The sequence below is a fragment of the Asparagus officinalis genome, chromosome 3, assembly GCF_001876935.1.
Source record: "Asparagus officinalis chromosome 3, Aspof.V1, whole genome shotgun sequence".
Lineage (NCBI taxonomy): Eukaryota > Viridiplantae > Streptophyta > Magnoliopsida > Asparagales > Asparagaceae > Asparagus > Asparagus officinalis.
This window is the reverse complement of record NC_033796.1, coordinates 26,602,079-26,619,806: the sequence shown is the minus strand read 5'-3', so window position 1 is coordinate 26,619,806 and position 17,728 is coordinate 26,602,079. Positions and strand designations below refer to the sequence as shown.

Below are 17,728 nucleotides of genomic sequence, written 5' to 3'. Positions count from 1 at the left end.
ACTGGCTGTTTCATTTGGCACGCACGTAACCATCATGGCATTTCTTGCAATCAAGAGCTCAATTAAATGTTTGTTTAAACTAATAAGCTGCAAACGTAACTAAATCTAAGCAGCAAATGCTTGCAATCCAGTCAACCGCAGTGTTTGCCCTAGCTATTTTTTATTAATGAAACCATAATTAACTAGGTAAGTAACTCTTGAACAGTCGGAACAAAACCAATTAATTTGGGCAGGCATTTGCATCAAAACAGCCTCAATAATCACTAACCAGGTAATAAAGCACATCTATTTCCTAACCCTAAAGACCGCAAGAAAAGCTATTTACGAAAAATCCAGTGCAAAGAGTAAGCCTAGGACAAAACCCCTCGTAAACTTACCGATTGTTGTTAAAAGTGTCACCCCTAAACAGTGATTTATTTCATCTAGTTAGCAAGCAATAGCTGACATAGGCATTTTGCATAGAACAAGTCATTCGAAAGAAAGTAGCATTAGAGCATTGAACAGAAAAATACTCAACTATGCAATTGGAATTATCATGTTATTAAAGGGACATTATTAAAAGATCATGTGAATAACTAGGAAAAGAAATTGTGCAGCGGAAAATATATTTATAACTAGGAAAAGAAATTACGCAGCAGATAAGTAAGTCAAATGAACAACAAACAGTTTTTAGGAGATAAAAATAAGACGGACACCAAAGTATAAATTCTCATGCTGTAAATGCCATGGGTGCCAGCCCAAGTCTTCTAGATCAACCTCTAAGAAGACAAACTGAGGCACCGTATAAACTTTACTAGCATATCCATAAATACCTCTGTTCCCATAACTTCATTATTTGTGAAAAGACAGCTAAAAACCTAAATTATACCCATTTCCCCCTCTTAAGATTTATAACTTCAGCCATATTCAACTGAACCAAGTTAACTACTAAAAACTCCAGCTACAGAGAGCATACCTCGGCCAACCACAGGAATCCCTCGATCATGCCAATAAAACTTGATGTTTTACAGCATTGATAATGATTTCTCCCATGCCTCAAAACCAATTCATGGAAATGTTAGAACGGAAGAAATGAAGTTAAGATAGCCAAATTTCCATCAGTCTGTAACAAATCTGTACAGTATACCAACATATCAAAATGAACACTTGTCATAACACAGATAAGGAAAAACTTAATGCAACGCTCTTCAAATGCAAAATGTTTGAACTTGACTGTTGACCAACATGTACATATAAATTTACCTTGAAAATATATTTCACGAATCCATAAAACAGTAGAGCTTTGAGTTACTACCGGCCTCTCTGGCGTTTGTGGTAGTACCCTCCTCTATACTTATCATCCAAACCCTCAATCAGCTCCCGCCTTTCATAATCTTTGTGGCCAACTTTAAGCTTTGGGATTTGCTTTGAGGGCCTGGAGTTGTGACTGGCCTCTATTTCCCTGTGGTACTGCTTCTGTTCTCTAGATGCTGAGAGATTATGATGCCTGTGACTGTGCTTTTTATGACCTGCATCAACCTTCTCATCTTCAGAGACCTTTTTGTTACCTGCAGTCGTGCAATGACCTCTTCTTTCGCTTTGCTTCTCAAGGGAGATTGCATGGTGATTTCGCTTCCGATCTCTACTGTGTCGATTGGAGCTGTCAGAATTTGATTTCTCAGGATGTCGAGCCCGTAGATCTCTCCAAGAAATTGATTGGTGTCTTTCATGTTTACGTTCAACAGAATGCTCTTCATCAGGTTGTCGATGTGATGAGCCGTAGTGTCTGTTGTCTTGGTGTTGCTTATGAACTTTTGGGCTCTCCTCATCTAAGAAGCTACCAGCATGCTCCTTCCTCTTATGTAAGGTCGTTTGCAATCCCTTGTAATAGCAATCTTCAGGCATGCGATCAAGGCCTGGCTCTCTGCCCCAAATCAGGAGCCAAAATTCAGGAGAAGAATATTTACGATACATTCAGAAGGCTTGGAGTAAATTATAACCCAGAATTTCCATGTGCTTTCAGCAGGCAAGAATATACATCACTACTAACACTTTTAGTATTCTAGCAAATTTGTTAATAATTTTTTTCCAATTATTATCACCAATATTCTTGAGTTAATATGGCCTATATTGCAAAAAAATCTCAAAATCAGAACTCCTGATATTTTCAGATACCTAAACATTCTGCTAGTTTCTACCAAAACTTACTAAAACACATGGAACAAACATCAATAATTCATATACAAGAGAGGCATAATATTAGGTATAATTTCCTTATCCGATGTGTATTGTTATGGACGACTTGTTTTCACATACCTAAGTAATTGTGAGCAATAATTCAAAAGCAATTTTTCTGGAACATTTCAGCAGATTACAATATGACTTCTCACATGCCTCATTAAATGCAAATGGCAAAAAGAAAAACAATATAACATGGAGAGTGCAACTAAGCTACCCTCTGACCTAAAAGGCATCAAGTAAAAGAATAAGTTGCTTATCATTTAAAGGGCAGCTTCCATAGGCAAAATCAAGGTTAACTGCATGACCCTAAATAAGCGGTACAAGCAACAAAGTACAAAAAGGAAAGAGTATAAATTAAATTTGGCCCAAGTTTAAGGGTAGACCGGAAGTATTTTGCAACAGGAGACGGATTTCATGGTCAAACTTATGAAAAATACATCTCAAAATTTGCAGCATATATCACTTAATAGTGGGCCTTTTTGGACTAAGGTCTCAAGTTGGAACAAATAAGTATTCTCCATAGATGTAAAACTGATAGATGAGCTTGCAACTTCAAGAATAGAGAACCAAATTGAAAAAATATGAACAAAAAAGTTGCATAAAAGACCTTTATGTTGGTCTGATACTAAAATTGTCTGTGGCATATCTTTGTTCTTCAAGGTTCAGATCAGGCACAAAAATTATTTATGTAAAATTTAACGGTCACTGTTATTTATGGAAGTGGTTATAAAAATTTATATGCTCAGATGGCATTTATGCACTCTAACTCCACCAAGAACTTCCCAAGAGCGAATACAGTACAGTCTTATGAAAAGAATCTCTAAGCAGGCAAGGATTCATATGTTTTATGGACATGAGGATATTTTCTGAAGGCTGAGTAAGTTGCCTACCTTCCTTGATGGGCATGCAAAGGCTCCAGAAATGTTTGACGGTTTAGGGGTCTTTCTGCTTCAGGCATCATGGTAGGCTGTCCACCTCCCGTTCTCATGAATCCACTGGATTTTAACATTGAAAATAATAATAATAATAATAACAATAATAGTAATGATAATAAAACAAATGAAAAATCAAATGAAAGAATAGTTTAAAAGTCATGAAACACATTATATTAAGATTTAACTGCCACAAAGTCGAAGGAAGAAACAAAGTACAGAAGAAATAACTTACTAGGGTCCTGCCATGCCAGTATACATTGATGACATAAAGGGAGAAACTCCACCTGGTGAAAGTTGGGCCCTTGTTGGATCAAAAGGCATCATCTCCTGGCTACCATACGTATTTGCATAAGGCCTAGTTCGGAGGAATGTATTCCCATGCCAATAAGCCTGCCCATACATTGGAATGCCTCCAGCAAATGCAGGATCTCCTGAACGAAAAAGCAAAGATACTTGCAGAGATTTTAAAGAAAATATAACCTACTTATATAGCAGGAAAGAACAATTCTACAACACTCACGTACCTGTCTGATTAAATGGATATGAATTAGAAGCTGCTGGACAATCTCTAATCAAATGATCAGGGGACCCACACATGAAACAATTTCGATCACCCTGGTTTAATGAAATAAGGCTTATTAGATAGGCATGTAACAATTTTAGACACAATGACAATCTAAAGCATACTGCTACAAGGATCTAGACATCGGTGCTTTCTGCACCCGCTACAAAGGAATATAGAATCCCTGAGTTCCCTCCCTGTTTACTTTTTTGACGGTTGTTGTTGTTGACTTGGGTTTCTTTCTTTCTTTCTATTTTTTTAAAAGATGGTGGGGGGACGTAAACGTGCTTTATAGAAAAAAAAAATTGAGCTCAGAGAAGCGGAAAAATATTGGTGAGGGTACCTTTCTGTTCCTATTTGACGGCATAAAAGGTCCACCTCCATCTGCAAATTACAAAAACAACAAATGAACATGGCATCTAGGAAGGTGAGGAAAACGATAAAGGATAAAAGAAGAAAGAGACAGCAACTCTAGTATTCATGATTACCTACGATGGTGACACCAAGAACCTTATTTTTCTGGCAAGCCAAGTTAACTGGACCATTGCAAAATTTTAACAAGATAGAGTAAGCCGCCTTTATTCACAAGTCTAATTCTTAGACTAGAAATTTGCAGAGCTCACGTCTACATAAGTTAGTGAGAGAACTTTTTTAAGTTTTAATTATATGGCAAGCAAAACTGTTTCCCATGCAGTAATTACTTTCCACCATATAGACATAGCTTTTTTGCCCCTCCAAAAAGTGCTGCGCAATTGTCAGGTAATTATGTTGCAAAATTATACTAATACTTGCAAATAATGATGTGGTGCTGTGTCCAAATGGTATCATTCTAATATGAACGTTCGTGTAACGAACCAATATCAATTTCAAAATTCCAGCATAAAAAAAGAGCAAGGTAGCATTCTTCATAGGTCATACTAAAGTATTCCATGACAAATTATTAAGATAATAATAAGCTGTTCATACCTTCATCTTGAAGAAAATTCTGAGGCAACTTTGACGAACTGGGAACGCCATGAAAGCCAGCCATTAGATTACATGCTGCTTCTGAACTGTTTTCATTCCCCTTCATATTTATCATATTAAGTTGCAAAGGGGTTGATTTTCCGATGCCACCAGTAACCGTGATTTCATATGCCGATTTTGCCATAACCGGATTGGATTCTCTCCCTGTTCCCGAAGGAGAATGTGGTAATCCTTGTTCCTTTTTCCGTATAGACATGGCAAAAGACACTTCTTTCGCATGAATTCCTGATTCAACATCTGCATTTTATGTGATTCTTGAGATATTAATGAACTACTTAATGAACCGAAACCTGATTATTGTTTTTAAAAGCACATGTGCCTACTTTCAAAAACATGAGGAACTGGGATATGGAGGTCGGTGTAAGTCAGAGGGTAGGTTATCATGATTCAAAAAACATAGTACAATCATAATTTTACACTCGTTTTTTCCTTAAAAATTTTTATTTTTGTAATATCAGAATCATAGAGGGAAAAAGAAGTTAAGATTGATGATCAAGCTATTTTTTTGGGTCACTGGTGCTGCATTACTAGTGCTGCATAATAAGATTTGAGTTAAATCCTGCCAATACACAGTACCACAATACATCTATTTGTATAAATCTGTCTTACCCGGAACATCTCGAGGAAATTTGTTCTCCAAAGCATTGTTGGCTGCTTCTGCCTCAAGGAAATGATCGATTGCCTGTCGAAGGGTTAAGTTTGGCAGCAAGGTCCCGACAGTGCATTTCATTGAAGAACACTTTGGGCACCTCCCGCTCTCAAGTAATGCCATTTGGATACCTGTAGAAACATATTTTAGCCAATAAATAACTCCACAATATGATATTAAATAAGTTATAATCAACAAAATATTTGGAATAAATTATTAATCCTGCAAGTCAAGACATTATGATGACAGCGAGGGTTTCATATCTCATGATGGTTGACACCTATGTTGATGAAAAAAACCCATTTCCTTAAAGGAAAACAACAACATGCTAAGCAGCCAATAAAATGCCTTTTTTTAATATAAAAAAAAGCTAGATGCTAAGTGACAAATAAAAAGTATCCTCTCTGCTTCCGCTTTCTTTGATCTCTTATTAGGTGATCTTATTCTAAGAATCATAAAGTAAAGAGTAAAAGAGTAAGCAATTTATGTAGTGTCTTTATTATATTTGTTATACTCGGAGAAGTAGCCAGCGCTGCAGATTTATCAACATAACTAATATGTTGAATGTTTTAATTCCACCTATAAGCTTTATTTTTTTCTAGAAGATTCAGATGATCCTAAAAACCCCAAATTTAAAACTTTCTCATACTCTTACAGTGTATTTAGCTATTTGGAGGTATTGTACATATACATGTTAATTTTTATATGATGACCGTCGATTCACATGCTTTATTTCCCATCAACCAAGACAACACAAGGATCCTTTAATAAATTACTACTACTATACATGATAACAACTACCCGAGCCTACATATGCATTCTCCGTATCTATCCAAAGTAGGAAGTTTATGAATTATGCATCAAAATCAATACGTATTCAACCTAGTTTTCAAACATGTATAAGAGGTTCACCAGATCCAATATTGCATATTTGATAGATCATATACTAAATTGGTACTGTTATCACAATTTTCCTTATTAGAGTTTTCTGTCCATAAGACTTTCTAGAGATAATCATACAATATTTGCATATACAAAAGGTATTACCCCCTCAATGATCAACGAAAAAGAGTTTCTTTTCATAACATGAAATTAAAATTTTTATAACATGGTATAAAAGAAAAATCCTTAATCCTAGAGATTTCTTTTCTAAACAGCTTGGAACAGAAAGTAATAGGCCAATGTTTTGTGCAATCTTGAGGAAATTAATGGCTCAATTTTTCCCCAAAAACATCTAGTCTGACTCATATATCTGCATGGTTTATGTGGACACACAATTACTTTTATTTCAAGCCATGACTTACATTTACTGCTTGTCAATTAAGGACAACAATTCAAAACAGACCCTTTTGCGATTTTATTCCCAAAAAACGACCCATTTCCCTCTTATTTGTAAAAATCGACCTGGTTTCAGCCTCAGGGCTGAAACCAGGTCGGTTTTTACAAAAAAGTTCCGAAACTTTACGGAAGTTGAACTCCCGTGAAGTTTAGAAATCATTTAATTAAGCTGCTAAACTTCACGGGAGTTCAACTCCCATGAAGTTCCACAACTTAATTTTTTTTAACTAAGAAACTTCACGAGAGTTCAACTCCCGTGAAGTTTAGCAGCTATTTAATTAAGCTGCTAAACTTCACGGGAGTTGAACTCCCGTGAAGTTTCAGAACTTTTTTTGTAAAAACCGACCTGGTTTCAGCGCTGAGGCTAAAACTAGGTCGGTTTTTACAAATAAAGAGAAAAGGGTTGTTTTTTGGGAATAAAATCTCAAATGGGGTGGTTTTGAAAATTTGTCCTCTCAATTAAATTGAACTTACAACTACTGTTCTTTCCTTAGAGTAGATGCCCATAAATGTACTCAAACAAGCTAGAGAACTCTTCTAAGGTATAAACTCTATGCAGCTACCATGATGTGTTTTTGTTTTGGATTTATGTTAAAATGCCAAATCCAATAAGAACATAACCCATGGATTTGCATATGGGAAACCGGACACTACCTTTATCCTTTCTTTACCATATAATCTGGTCGTTATTATATTTTGTTTCGGGAAGTGAATAATGGTAATGAAACAGCTAAAACATTGAAGTATTATTTAAGATAAACAATTTCATGGCAACTAGAAAATCCGGGTTTGAGTCATAGTAGACATAGGAGTATTCACTCAAATTATTCCAATGATTATGCACGAATAATATGCATGCAAGTGAAAACAAATATTATGCTTGAAAATATTTCCAGCTCCGAAGCACGGATTGGCCCCCGGAGGCCACGAATCCGTGTCCGACTCAAATCAGACACGGATTCGTCACGACACATGCACGACACGTGTCGGACACGGTCAATCCGTGTTCGACACGGGTCAACGGTCAAATTAGGCTCGGACGCAGACAAAGGAGCTCGGACACGGCTCGGATTCGCCGAAGGCCGATTCATTCGGGTTGCGGGTTGCGGATTTGGTTGTTAAAATCCAACCCGACCGTTCGATTAAAAAACCCATCCCTATTTCTCAAATCTCCCGTTCGATTCGATCTTCAACTGACTTAAACGAAAGAAAAAAAAGAAAAAACCCTAACCCTAACCCTAATCCTCTCTCAATCTCTCAGCTCACTCCCGTTCGATTCGATCACCTTTGTTGTTCCGATCCGATCCTGCCGACCGCTCCGTTGTTCCGACCCGATCCCGCCGACCGACTCCTCCTTCCTCCGACTCCTCAAGTCCACCCTCCATTCCTATTTTATAAATTTTTCTATATATAATAATAATTAAAAACATCATTGTCGTATCCCCGTATCTTTTTTTTTTGGATTTTGTCGTATCTCATATCCGTGTCCGTGTCGTATCCGTGTCCCGTATCCATATCCGTGCATCATAGATTTTCAGAACTATAACAAATAGAACCTTGCATCTTTTATCTATAAACAACGATCTGGTGCTTATCAAGAAAGCAACTACTTTGATCCAAAAAGAACCACTCTATATATAATACAAACTTTAGGGTTCCCTGGCATAAGGGACAGTGTAACAATGTCCCACTCAAAACCCAAGGCCAACATGCCTTAGTATTTCAATGTCGCTATGCTGGCATAATTAACAGTCACAATATCCAGTTGCTAACTCACTTCTCTTTTGACGGTCTCAAGGTTTATACAATTACCCATCAATAAGTTTTTCCTTTGGCAGATTATGGAAAAGAAAAAAACTTTGCTTTTCTCGCTAAATGCTATGCAGAAACTTTCATCATAGTTTATATACATGCATTACGTGTGCCTAAAACACTAGTAGTTAGTCCAAGTTCCATCTCCAACATCTAAAAAAATGTTGAAAGCTGTGAATAAGAGCAATAACGAAAAACTGATTACTAGAGCAAAAAATACATTGAAATGACTAATACAATAAATTAGTCATCATTATTAATCCTTTAGTTTTTTAATTACCACTTCTGGTTTTCAAGATCAGAATCACACCACAGAGTGAAATATGCAAACTGGAATGTAATTCAAAAGGAGCTCACATGAACTGGTAAAATTGTGAAAAACCTACTACACACCTAGAAGCTACAAGCTAACACAAGTTTCACGTGCATGCATGGATGCTATATGGCTACATACATGCAGACATCATGCACAAGACAAGCTCATGTAAACCTGTGCATGCATGAGATAAAGTGAGAAAATAGAATCTCATTCACATAGCAAACTTTCATAATAAAGTAAACTCATAAAAACAATAAAGCCAATCATTCAAGGTTTTGAACCCTACATCACTTATGAAATGCTTGACTACAGAGTTGACCTTTCAATAGATTAATCCCTTATAACACTTTTCTATGTAACACTTTTCTAATCCCTTATAACATTTTTATATGTAACACTTTTCTAAGTGTACGAATCTAAGCATCGGAACTAAGATTTTAAACCAGTTCTCTGAGTTTGTAACATGAATCCAAAGCGTGGTCTGCAATACAAAAGGCAGACAAAAAATTTTGTGATCACGAGGTGCTTATATTGGAGTATACTAATCAGGAGTGGTGTATATTAATTTTTGAAATCTCACATTTGGATAATTAAATAGATGGATTTTGGATTGTAGTCAAATCCTACATTGTATCAAACTAATATTAGTAATATGGTTCTCTTCTTGCTGCCATGTACTGCATTACCATTTACGAGATATTTCACTTTACTAAACTATTTCTCATTTTGATCTCATGTTGATCACCTTGCCTAACATGGGTCTTTCCTAGGGGTGCATGCGGTCCAGATACGGCTCGGATATGATGTTTACCATATCCATATCCGCTTATCAATCACGGATACGGATACGAATGAGAATATGCCTTGGTAAGGAAAACTTTTAATGATATGTGCCAAAATCGGAGACGGATACGGAATATATGTGGATATAACATGCGGATACAACAAGCATATGAGAAAACCAGATAATATAGGAAAATATTTAGTTCCTATGACACAAGAGAGTTCATTAACGTGTTCATTATATCTGAAAAGCTAAGACTAAACTATTGATCATCAAAATTTGTCTCAAATCCATGAATCTAAGTGTTAAAACAATTGCAATTGTATGATCAACATATATTCGGATATTTCAGATACGGATCCCAATCTTTCACTGTATAACCATATCCGTAACCATATCCTATCATATCGGTTATAGATTCTAATAACCATATCAGTATCCTAACGAATACGCCGATACGATTACCGATACATCTGCGGTCCGCGGCTACGGATATGGTTGGGCACCCTAAGTCTTTCCCCGGTGTTTTGTCTTTCTTTCATTGAATAATTTATACAAAAACCCAATTAATCTACAAAACACCCACCATCTCACTAGATAAAATCTCTCTTCTCCACTAATTCCATGCATCACGCTTAAAAATTTCCTCGTCCCACGAAGATCTCTTTATTATATTCTTTTGATTACTCCTATATGTTCATAAAAAGCAATGTGATTATTTACTATATTTATTTCAAAAAACACTTCAAATGACTGATAAAAATGTAAATATTTTGCTTCATTAATCATCAAACATGTATAGGCAAGTAAACTTATTAAGATTTTCACAAAATCTTAAAAACAAAATGAAAAAATTATTCAAGCATCTCATGTGGTGTGTCCCACTTTGCGATTTACTCCACCCCAAAAAACTTTTATAGCCTTTGTTTCATACTATAAAGTGTTTCATATCAACTTTACAGAAGTAATCCATCAGTTTTTGCATTGGAGATGCAACATGTTTAAAATTCAGCCTCCATTCATCTATATGATATACATGCAAAAGTATATGTGCGAGCCCTAGAGATAGCCACATTAACAAGATCTCCAAACCCTTTTTGTAAATGTTGTTAAAAGTCGATATGGCGCATTATTTAGTTGTTCAAACTAAAGAGGTCTTGTAAAATCTTAACTGTTTTTTCTATGTAGCTTAAAAGGTAAACTGATAGTTTTTCCTTGTTATAATATCAAATACACAGCTTCTTCTAGTAGTGGAACCAAGAAACTAGTTTTCTCATTCTAACAGCGTTCACACAATCCAGTGTGGTTTTTTAGAACATTATGCAAAGCAAATGTCCTTAACCCATTACTTCCATAAGTAACAAAATTATGATGGTTACTGAAAGCTTACAATATACTGCATGTCAAGCAAGACATTGGGCCAACGCGCACCTAGTATGGACACATCATCATAATATGTTGTCAAACAACACATTCGATAATTTGTTGTAAGATATGAGAGATGATGCCATATTAAATATCCTTCTATTATCGAAGATATTCCATTACTCAACCTTCTTTCCCTTTAAGAAAACTAGATTTCAGGCATGTAGAATGCATGTGGGTTCCACACCTGTCAACAAAATACCCTACCCCCCATTTCCAAAATGTTGGAAATCAGGGTGTATGGTTTTTAAAATACCCTACCCCCCAATTTCCAAAATTTTGGAAATTGGGGGGGTAGAGTATTTCTTACTCAACTTTGATAAGTTTCGTTTTATAGAAATCCTGATTAAATTGAGATTCTAGCTATAATGGGAACTATATTTCTGAAAAGATTTACTATCTTGGACGTGATACAAAACGAGCATGCCCTCTTTAGAAAAAATAGTAGAAATAGTGGACAATTCCTCCACTAACATTCACTAATTTTCTAAGGTCTCAAACATAAACTCGCCAGTCATAAGTTAAAAAGCATTAAACTTTGAAAAACAAAATAAATCTATGCTCAGGTAGAAAACCAAAATAGAAAAATAAACAGTGTATGGAATTTCAATATACTACAAGCTGGTAATACATCAGATATACAACCTTTACATTTGTAAACAATCTGAGAACAAGAGTTTTAATCCTAAAATGTAATTATGGAATTCACAACCTAACATAGGCTCCAAAAGGTTTCCATTTTACAGTACAAAAAGGAGATATTAATTTAAACATCAAGGCATTGTTTGGAAAACCTACAAGCAAATATCCAAGCTGTAAAGATAAGTATTAAAATATCCGCCATTTGCAGATGCAATAGAGCCATAAAAGAATAGCTTACATTTTCCACAAAAACTATGTTGGCAGCATGGGATCATAACAGCATCTTTGAAGATTGCATTACAAAGGGAGCACCTCAATTCCATTGGCAAATCCATGTCAAACGCCATTGGCAAGGGCATACCAGCATGTCTATGAGATTTAATGTATTATGGATATCAAGAAAATATAGGAAAATTTCACCGGAAAATCGTAAAGTGACAATGATTCTATAACAAAGTTATCGTGGGCAAATTATATTACTTATCGAATTTCTGGGGTTCTTCTTTCTCCAACCCCAACTTAATTTGCTTTTGAATTTCTTCATTAGCAGGTTCTTCAAAACAATTATCCCCGGTACCTTCTGCCATTTCAGATAAAGTAACATATAAACACAAATATTGCAGATAAATAGGCTTTAATATAGAAAAAAAATTCTAGTGACGGTATTAACCTTTTGACATAGCCTTGTTGACATAAGGTCTTTCAACATTTTGACATCTTTGGACAGGTGCCTCAGAGAATCTAGATCAATAGAAATGAATAACAAATACTTTTACTGAGAACAAAAATACAAAGCAATGGAAAGTAATAACTATGACCTTTAAAACTATGAAATTTAGTGCAGAAAGGAATGAAATTGTAAACATAAGAAACAACTTAACTGAAATAGTCCATCATATACATCAGGCCCAATCACAGAAGCAGTATCAAATAAAATGTAGCAAAAAGGTCTAGGAACTCCATCAGTTTATAATGGAGGAGCATGAGTTCAAAGGCAGTGAACTTCAATTATTCTTACTGACTATTAAAATGGCATACAAAATAATGGCTAGAAAGACCATGTGAAAGGTTACAGACTTCCATTAAATGTGGAAGTGTAAATTTAGCATTTTCCACCACAAATGCTTCGATGCTCCACCATTAATTTTCTTCCTGACAAGTACTCCTTCGGAAACTTGACCTACCATATGTCGTGACATATAGTGGATGGTGGATGCGTTAAATATACTTTCTTGTGTATTAACATAAGGTTTGCAGTCCAACTCAACGAATAAAGTGCTATCTGAAAATAAAATTCGTTGGAAGTTGTACCTGGTAACAAGCTTATCTTTTTTATTGGCAGTGAAATTCATATTGCCAATGGCATCATTACACTCCGGTAAAGATCCCTGATGAACGGGAAATAAATCCACACAAAAGTCATCAAAGTTCTCTTTATCAACATTCTGCTAAGGGAAAAATAAACTCAATATGAGCGAAGAACAGGCTGCAATAACATACAAGAAACATCATAATCGCCAATCAAATAAGGATAGAAAGTATACTATAAACAAAAAAAGGTCTAATATATAGTAAAGATTCTTAAGAACCAAACATACTTAGAAAATCATAACACATCAGGTGAACTCAGTGCAAACAGATGGATTATGATTATATATTTCTTCCATAGGAATACTATAATTGTCAAATCTAAATTAGCAGGTTAAGGAAGACCGGACCACCCTCCCCCCCAACACACACACACAGACACACACACACACACACACACACAAGTACATACAATGCCACCATTGCATTTATGACCATAGAGTGGAATCCGGCAAATAAGCAATTAAAGAATGATGAGTAAAAATTGAAAAGGCAAACAACAAAATAACAATGTCTATATCCCAGTTTTTTTTATTCCATTCAGTTCTCGGTTAACTTAGGCACTATCATATCCTCCTTCATTGTTTCTGACCAAGTACAAATTGAACATCCATCACAAAAATACATCATTTGACCCATCCAGTCAGTGCAAGTAAATTCATTAAAAGCAGAAGCACTACCTGAGCATGCACTGTCGCAACCCTCTCTGCATATACACGATCTTTTCTGGCGACATTCCCAACATTTCTATGCCAGAAAATAACAAAATTAAATTCTAGTATCAGAGGCATGTTAAAATACCAAATGTAAAATTAAAAGCCACAGAAACTCACAAATCACATGGAGAGGACAGCTCAGCAGGCACTCTCTTGACCACAACGCTCGATCCTTCCCTTAGCTCAATCTCCTCATTCTCAAAAGCTAAAATCACGCAAAAAACCAATTAAATCACCAAAAACAATTGGGGGAACCAAAGGGCTATTACACAACCAAGAGAAAAGATCAAACCTGCGCCAGTCTCAGCATCAGAGATAATGAGATCAAAGTCTTTACAGAGCTGTAACTTTTTCCGAGCAATGATCTTAGCCCGGAGCTCACCAACAGAAATCGAGCGGCGGCCGTCGAGGTCGACGGACTCGAACGCCAATGAGCTTCTGAACTTGAATCGGATTGACATCGATTAGGGCTAGGGTTTCAAAATCTGAATCTTTGATTTAGGCTTTGGTTTAGGGGGAGGGTAGAGGAGATGAAGAAGAGGCGGTAGAAGACGAGAACCAAAAAGAAACGGTTGATTTTTTTGAAGGTATTAATAAGTAGTTTTGGATTTGCATACAACCAATTTTGAACATGTGTCAGCGTGCATGAACCTACGCGCCCTCCTTTTAAGTTAGGTAATAATAAGATTTAATTGCAGGTTTACAACTCCAGTTGGATTTATGGTAAATATTAACAATATCGGGTAAATATTAAAAGTATGGGTATCCATGTCCAAAAGTGTATCTAAATTAATACTTTGAGGAGGAGTGTGGTAGTCGAATTGTGAAGGGAACATATAATTTGTTAGATTCTATCTAAATTGTAGAGCATTTCCTTTGAGGGTGTTGCCCTTTCTGTCCAAGTACGATGATGCTTTTGGAATCCTAGAAATGGGACTTACATGAATCAAGAGAGGGCTTATCTATACTATTATATTGAAAACTGTATGGGGATAGGAAATATTGAATGGAAGGAGGAAAATGTCATTCATTCCACTAAAGACATGAGGGCAATTTTGTCATTTCACTTGAATAATAAATGCTTCACGCTTTCCCATGCACTATCTCTCTGATACACAATTAATTCAAACGGTTACACATTCTCTGTCTAACAAACACAATTAAAACTTTGCCATTAGTGATTGTGAGGATATCTAGGGGTCGGCTCGGAAAACCGGGCATAGGCCCGGGGGCCTGAGCGAGCCGGACCGGTTTTTTTGTTTTTCAAATTTTTTTTATCTCTTTAAATTTTCAATAATACATAAAAAATTACAAACTTTTTTAATAAAAACAATAATATTATTAATCACTTGAAATTACATAAATTGCAAATAAAAAAAACTTTAAAAATGGCATATGACAAAAATAACTTATTTATTAATAATCAGTTAATCCTTTACAAGTATAAACTCATCACAATAGATGAGTATATCCCAACTAGGTTGGTACCTACTCACCTATATCACTATCATTTGCAGCTGTTTCTAAAATAATTCATTACAAATTTTCAGGTAAGAAATAAAAATTATAATTCGATGAATATTGTTTACTCTTTATATCTATTTGCTAGTCCCAACTCTTTAAATTTATCTTTAATATCAGCCATCCGATCGATGTCTTGCGTTCTCTTCTCGTACCTCCACCAATCTTGTAAGCACATCACCGCATGTACAATATACAGATCTAACGATGTCCTATGGTCGTCGATCAAATGTCCTGCTGTGCTGAAGACTGATTCCGAAGCTACCGTTGAAACCTGCACTGTTAGTAAGTCACAAACCATGATGGAAAATATAGGATATAAAACTATTCCATATACTTTCCACCATTGAAAAATATCTAAATTATTATTTTGATATTTAACTAAAGAAGCAGTTTAATATTGATCAATTTGAGAAACCTCCAATGATGATCCAAGTCCAGATCCACCAGTTAGCTCAGCTACCATAGCATGCCTATCAAAATTTACTCTTTTATCCCGACTTGAGCTCGAAGAAGCCGAACTTGTAGACTGTTGTGTAGCTACACCATATTTAGCTACATACTCATCATATAAGCTTTAAAAATAATTTCTAATAGTATTATGATGAGTAGTAGCACTGATGGTGCTACCATCATCAATGTCTATTATCTGTCCACCATACAATGAATGTAACAAACTTCGAATGCCAATATCCTTCAATTACGGATCAATAAGAACCCACAAACCAAAAATAATAGGAATATGCCTAAAATACTTATTAAATTTACTTTCCATTTAAAAAATTATACTTCCAAAATAATCATCCATACGATATTTATTAATTTCTTTTAATACTTAAAATTTGTAAAGCAGCTAAAGTAATGGTTGGATAATAACACCCAGATAATAACATTATAGCATCATAAAAACTTGTAGCATCTCTTTTAAATTATTTATAACTGTCCATTCATCTTCAGTAATTCCATACATGCTACCAGAGCTAAAACTAGAAGCATAAAAAGCAATAAAATCATTTATAATTTTTTATATTCTATTATTACACTTAACATTGCATAGGTGGAATTCCACCTATGGTCAACATCTTTTGGAATCAATCTGGGTTTTAAATTTTTTTATTTTACAAAATTATTTTCATCTTCTAATTCTTTGTTCAGAAGCATTATGCATATAAGTTACCATCCTAACCATTTCTATCATGGGTTTAATTTTAGTAAATACACTTTGAATAATTAAATTTAAAATATGATATATACATTTAATATGAAAAAGATCACCATGACATAACAATGACAGAGATTGTTTGATAAAATCAATACTACATTATTATTACTTGTATTATCTAGTGAAAGAGAAAATATTCTTTCTGAAATTTCTAATTTTAAAAGTTCTTCAATTACTGAATTTGCAACATTAATATCAATATGTGACTCTTCAATTGCAATAAAGGAATTAACTCTTTTAAACATTTGCCAATTTTCATCAATCCAATGTGCTGTGATACATAAATAACTAGTTTGTGTTTTAGATGTCCAAATATCAGAAACAAAAGAAAATTTACTGTTTAAACTTTAAAAATAAGAAATTATTTTTCCTTGTTCCTTCTAATAATGTTTTAAAATATCATGTTGACAAGTTTGACGAGAAATTTTTTTAAATGCGGGGTAAAACCCATCTGTAAATAAATCTTTAAATTCATCATCTTCTACTAATTTAAAAGGAAGATTCTTAATAATAATAAACCTGATGACGTATTTCCTGGCACGAGCTGCGTTATAATTCCAACTACCGAGACTACTAGAAGATGAGGATTGTGAGATCATACATTGTCGGATATCACCTTGAGGTGTATGGCCTTTGTTGTGTTTATCTAAATAACATTTGACGTGGTTGGTGCCGCTCTTATGATGAGATTGGAAAATCTTGCCGCACGACGCATACTTAGCCTTCTGGGTGAGGATCCTACCGTGTTCATCATTGGTGACGTCTATCTTCTCGAAAAAATTTTATACATCAGATCTCGGGCTTTTAGAAGCTCTTGGTGAAGAATCGTCGCCACCGGATTCAGAATCAATATCGGTAGGATCGGTAGGAGTAGCTATAGTAGGATGACTCATTTTGAAACTTAGATTTTGCTCTTCATAATCAGATCCGGAAGCCATTTGATTAAAGAATTAGAGAGGTAAAGTGATCATTAGAGAGTATAAGAGTGTATAAGAGTATATAAGAGAGTATTAGAGAGAAGTAGATGAGTTTTGGATGAGGAAAACAAATAAAACCCCCTCTATTTATTGAGGCAGCCCCCTAAACAAATGACAAAATACCATTATTTTTTTACCGTTTTGACCGTTTTTGGGGGCAAAACAGTCAAAATGGTTGTTATGGCTAGGCCGGCCAAAACAGTCACAAAACA

At 35.1% G+C, this 17,728-nt stretch overlaps 1 protein-coding gene across 4 annotated transcripts; it reads right to left on the bottom strand.

Annotated features, from left to right (window-relative positions):
• On the bottom strand, window positions 809-14,404 carry LOC109833518 (E3 ubiquitin ligase PQT3-like). Of its 4 annotated transcripts, XM_020401221.1 has the most exons (16): window positions 14,089-14,404; window positions 13,914-14,001; window positions 13,761-13,827; window positions 13,024-13,157; window positions 12,383-12,453; window positions 12,193-12,292; window positions 11,951-12,081; window positions 5,353-5,523; window positions 4,684-4,980; window positions 4,206-4,253; window positions 4,061-4,101; window positions 3,680-3,770; window positions 3,388-3,586; window positions 3,111-3,215; window positions 1,243-1,903; window positions 809-1,113 (listed from the first exon to the last, which is right to left on the bottom strand). In XM_020401221.1, exons 1-15 carry the CDS (start codon window positions 14,255-14,257, stop codon window positions 1,291-1,293), a joined length of 2,325 nt encoding a protein of 774 aa, XP_020256810.1. In that variant the 5' UTR covers window positions 14,258-14,404; the 3' UTR covers window positions 809-1,113; window positions 1,243-1,290. The 4 variants fall into 4 exon arrangements, with proteins under 4 accessions (XP_020256810.1, XP_020256809.1, XP_020256811.1 ...); XM_020401220.1 differs by lacking the exon at window positions 809-1,113 and having other exon boundaries at window positions 1,162-1,903; XM_020401222.1 differs by lacking the exon at window positions 809-1,113 and having other exon boundaries at window positions 1,162-1,903; window positions 3,388-3,583.

Coding starts and splice junctions, on each gene's coding strand:
- LOC109833518 (XM_020401221.1), bottom strand. CDS start 14,257: ATGTCAATCCGATTCAAGTTCAGAAGCTCATTGGCGTTCGAGTCCGTC. Junction 13,828..13,913: donor CTGTCCTCTCCATGTGATTT/GTGAGTTTCTGT, acceptor TTTCTGGCATAG/AAATGTTGGGAATGTCGCCA. Junction 3,216..3,387: donor ACTGGCATGGCAGGACCCTA/GTAAGTTATTTC, acceptor GTTAAAATCCAG/TGGATTCATGAGAACGGGAG.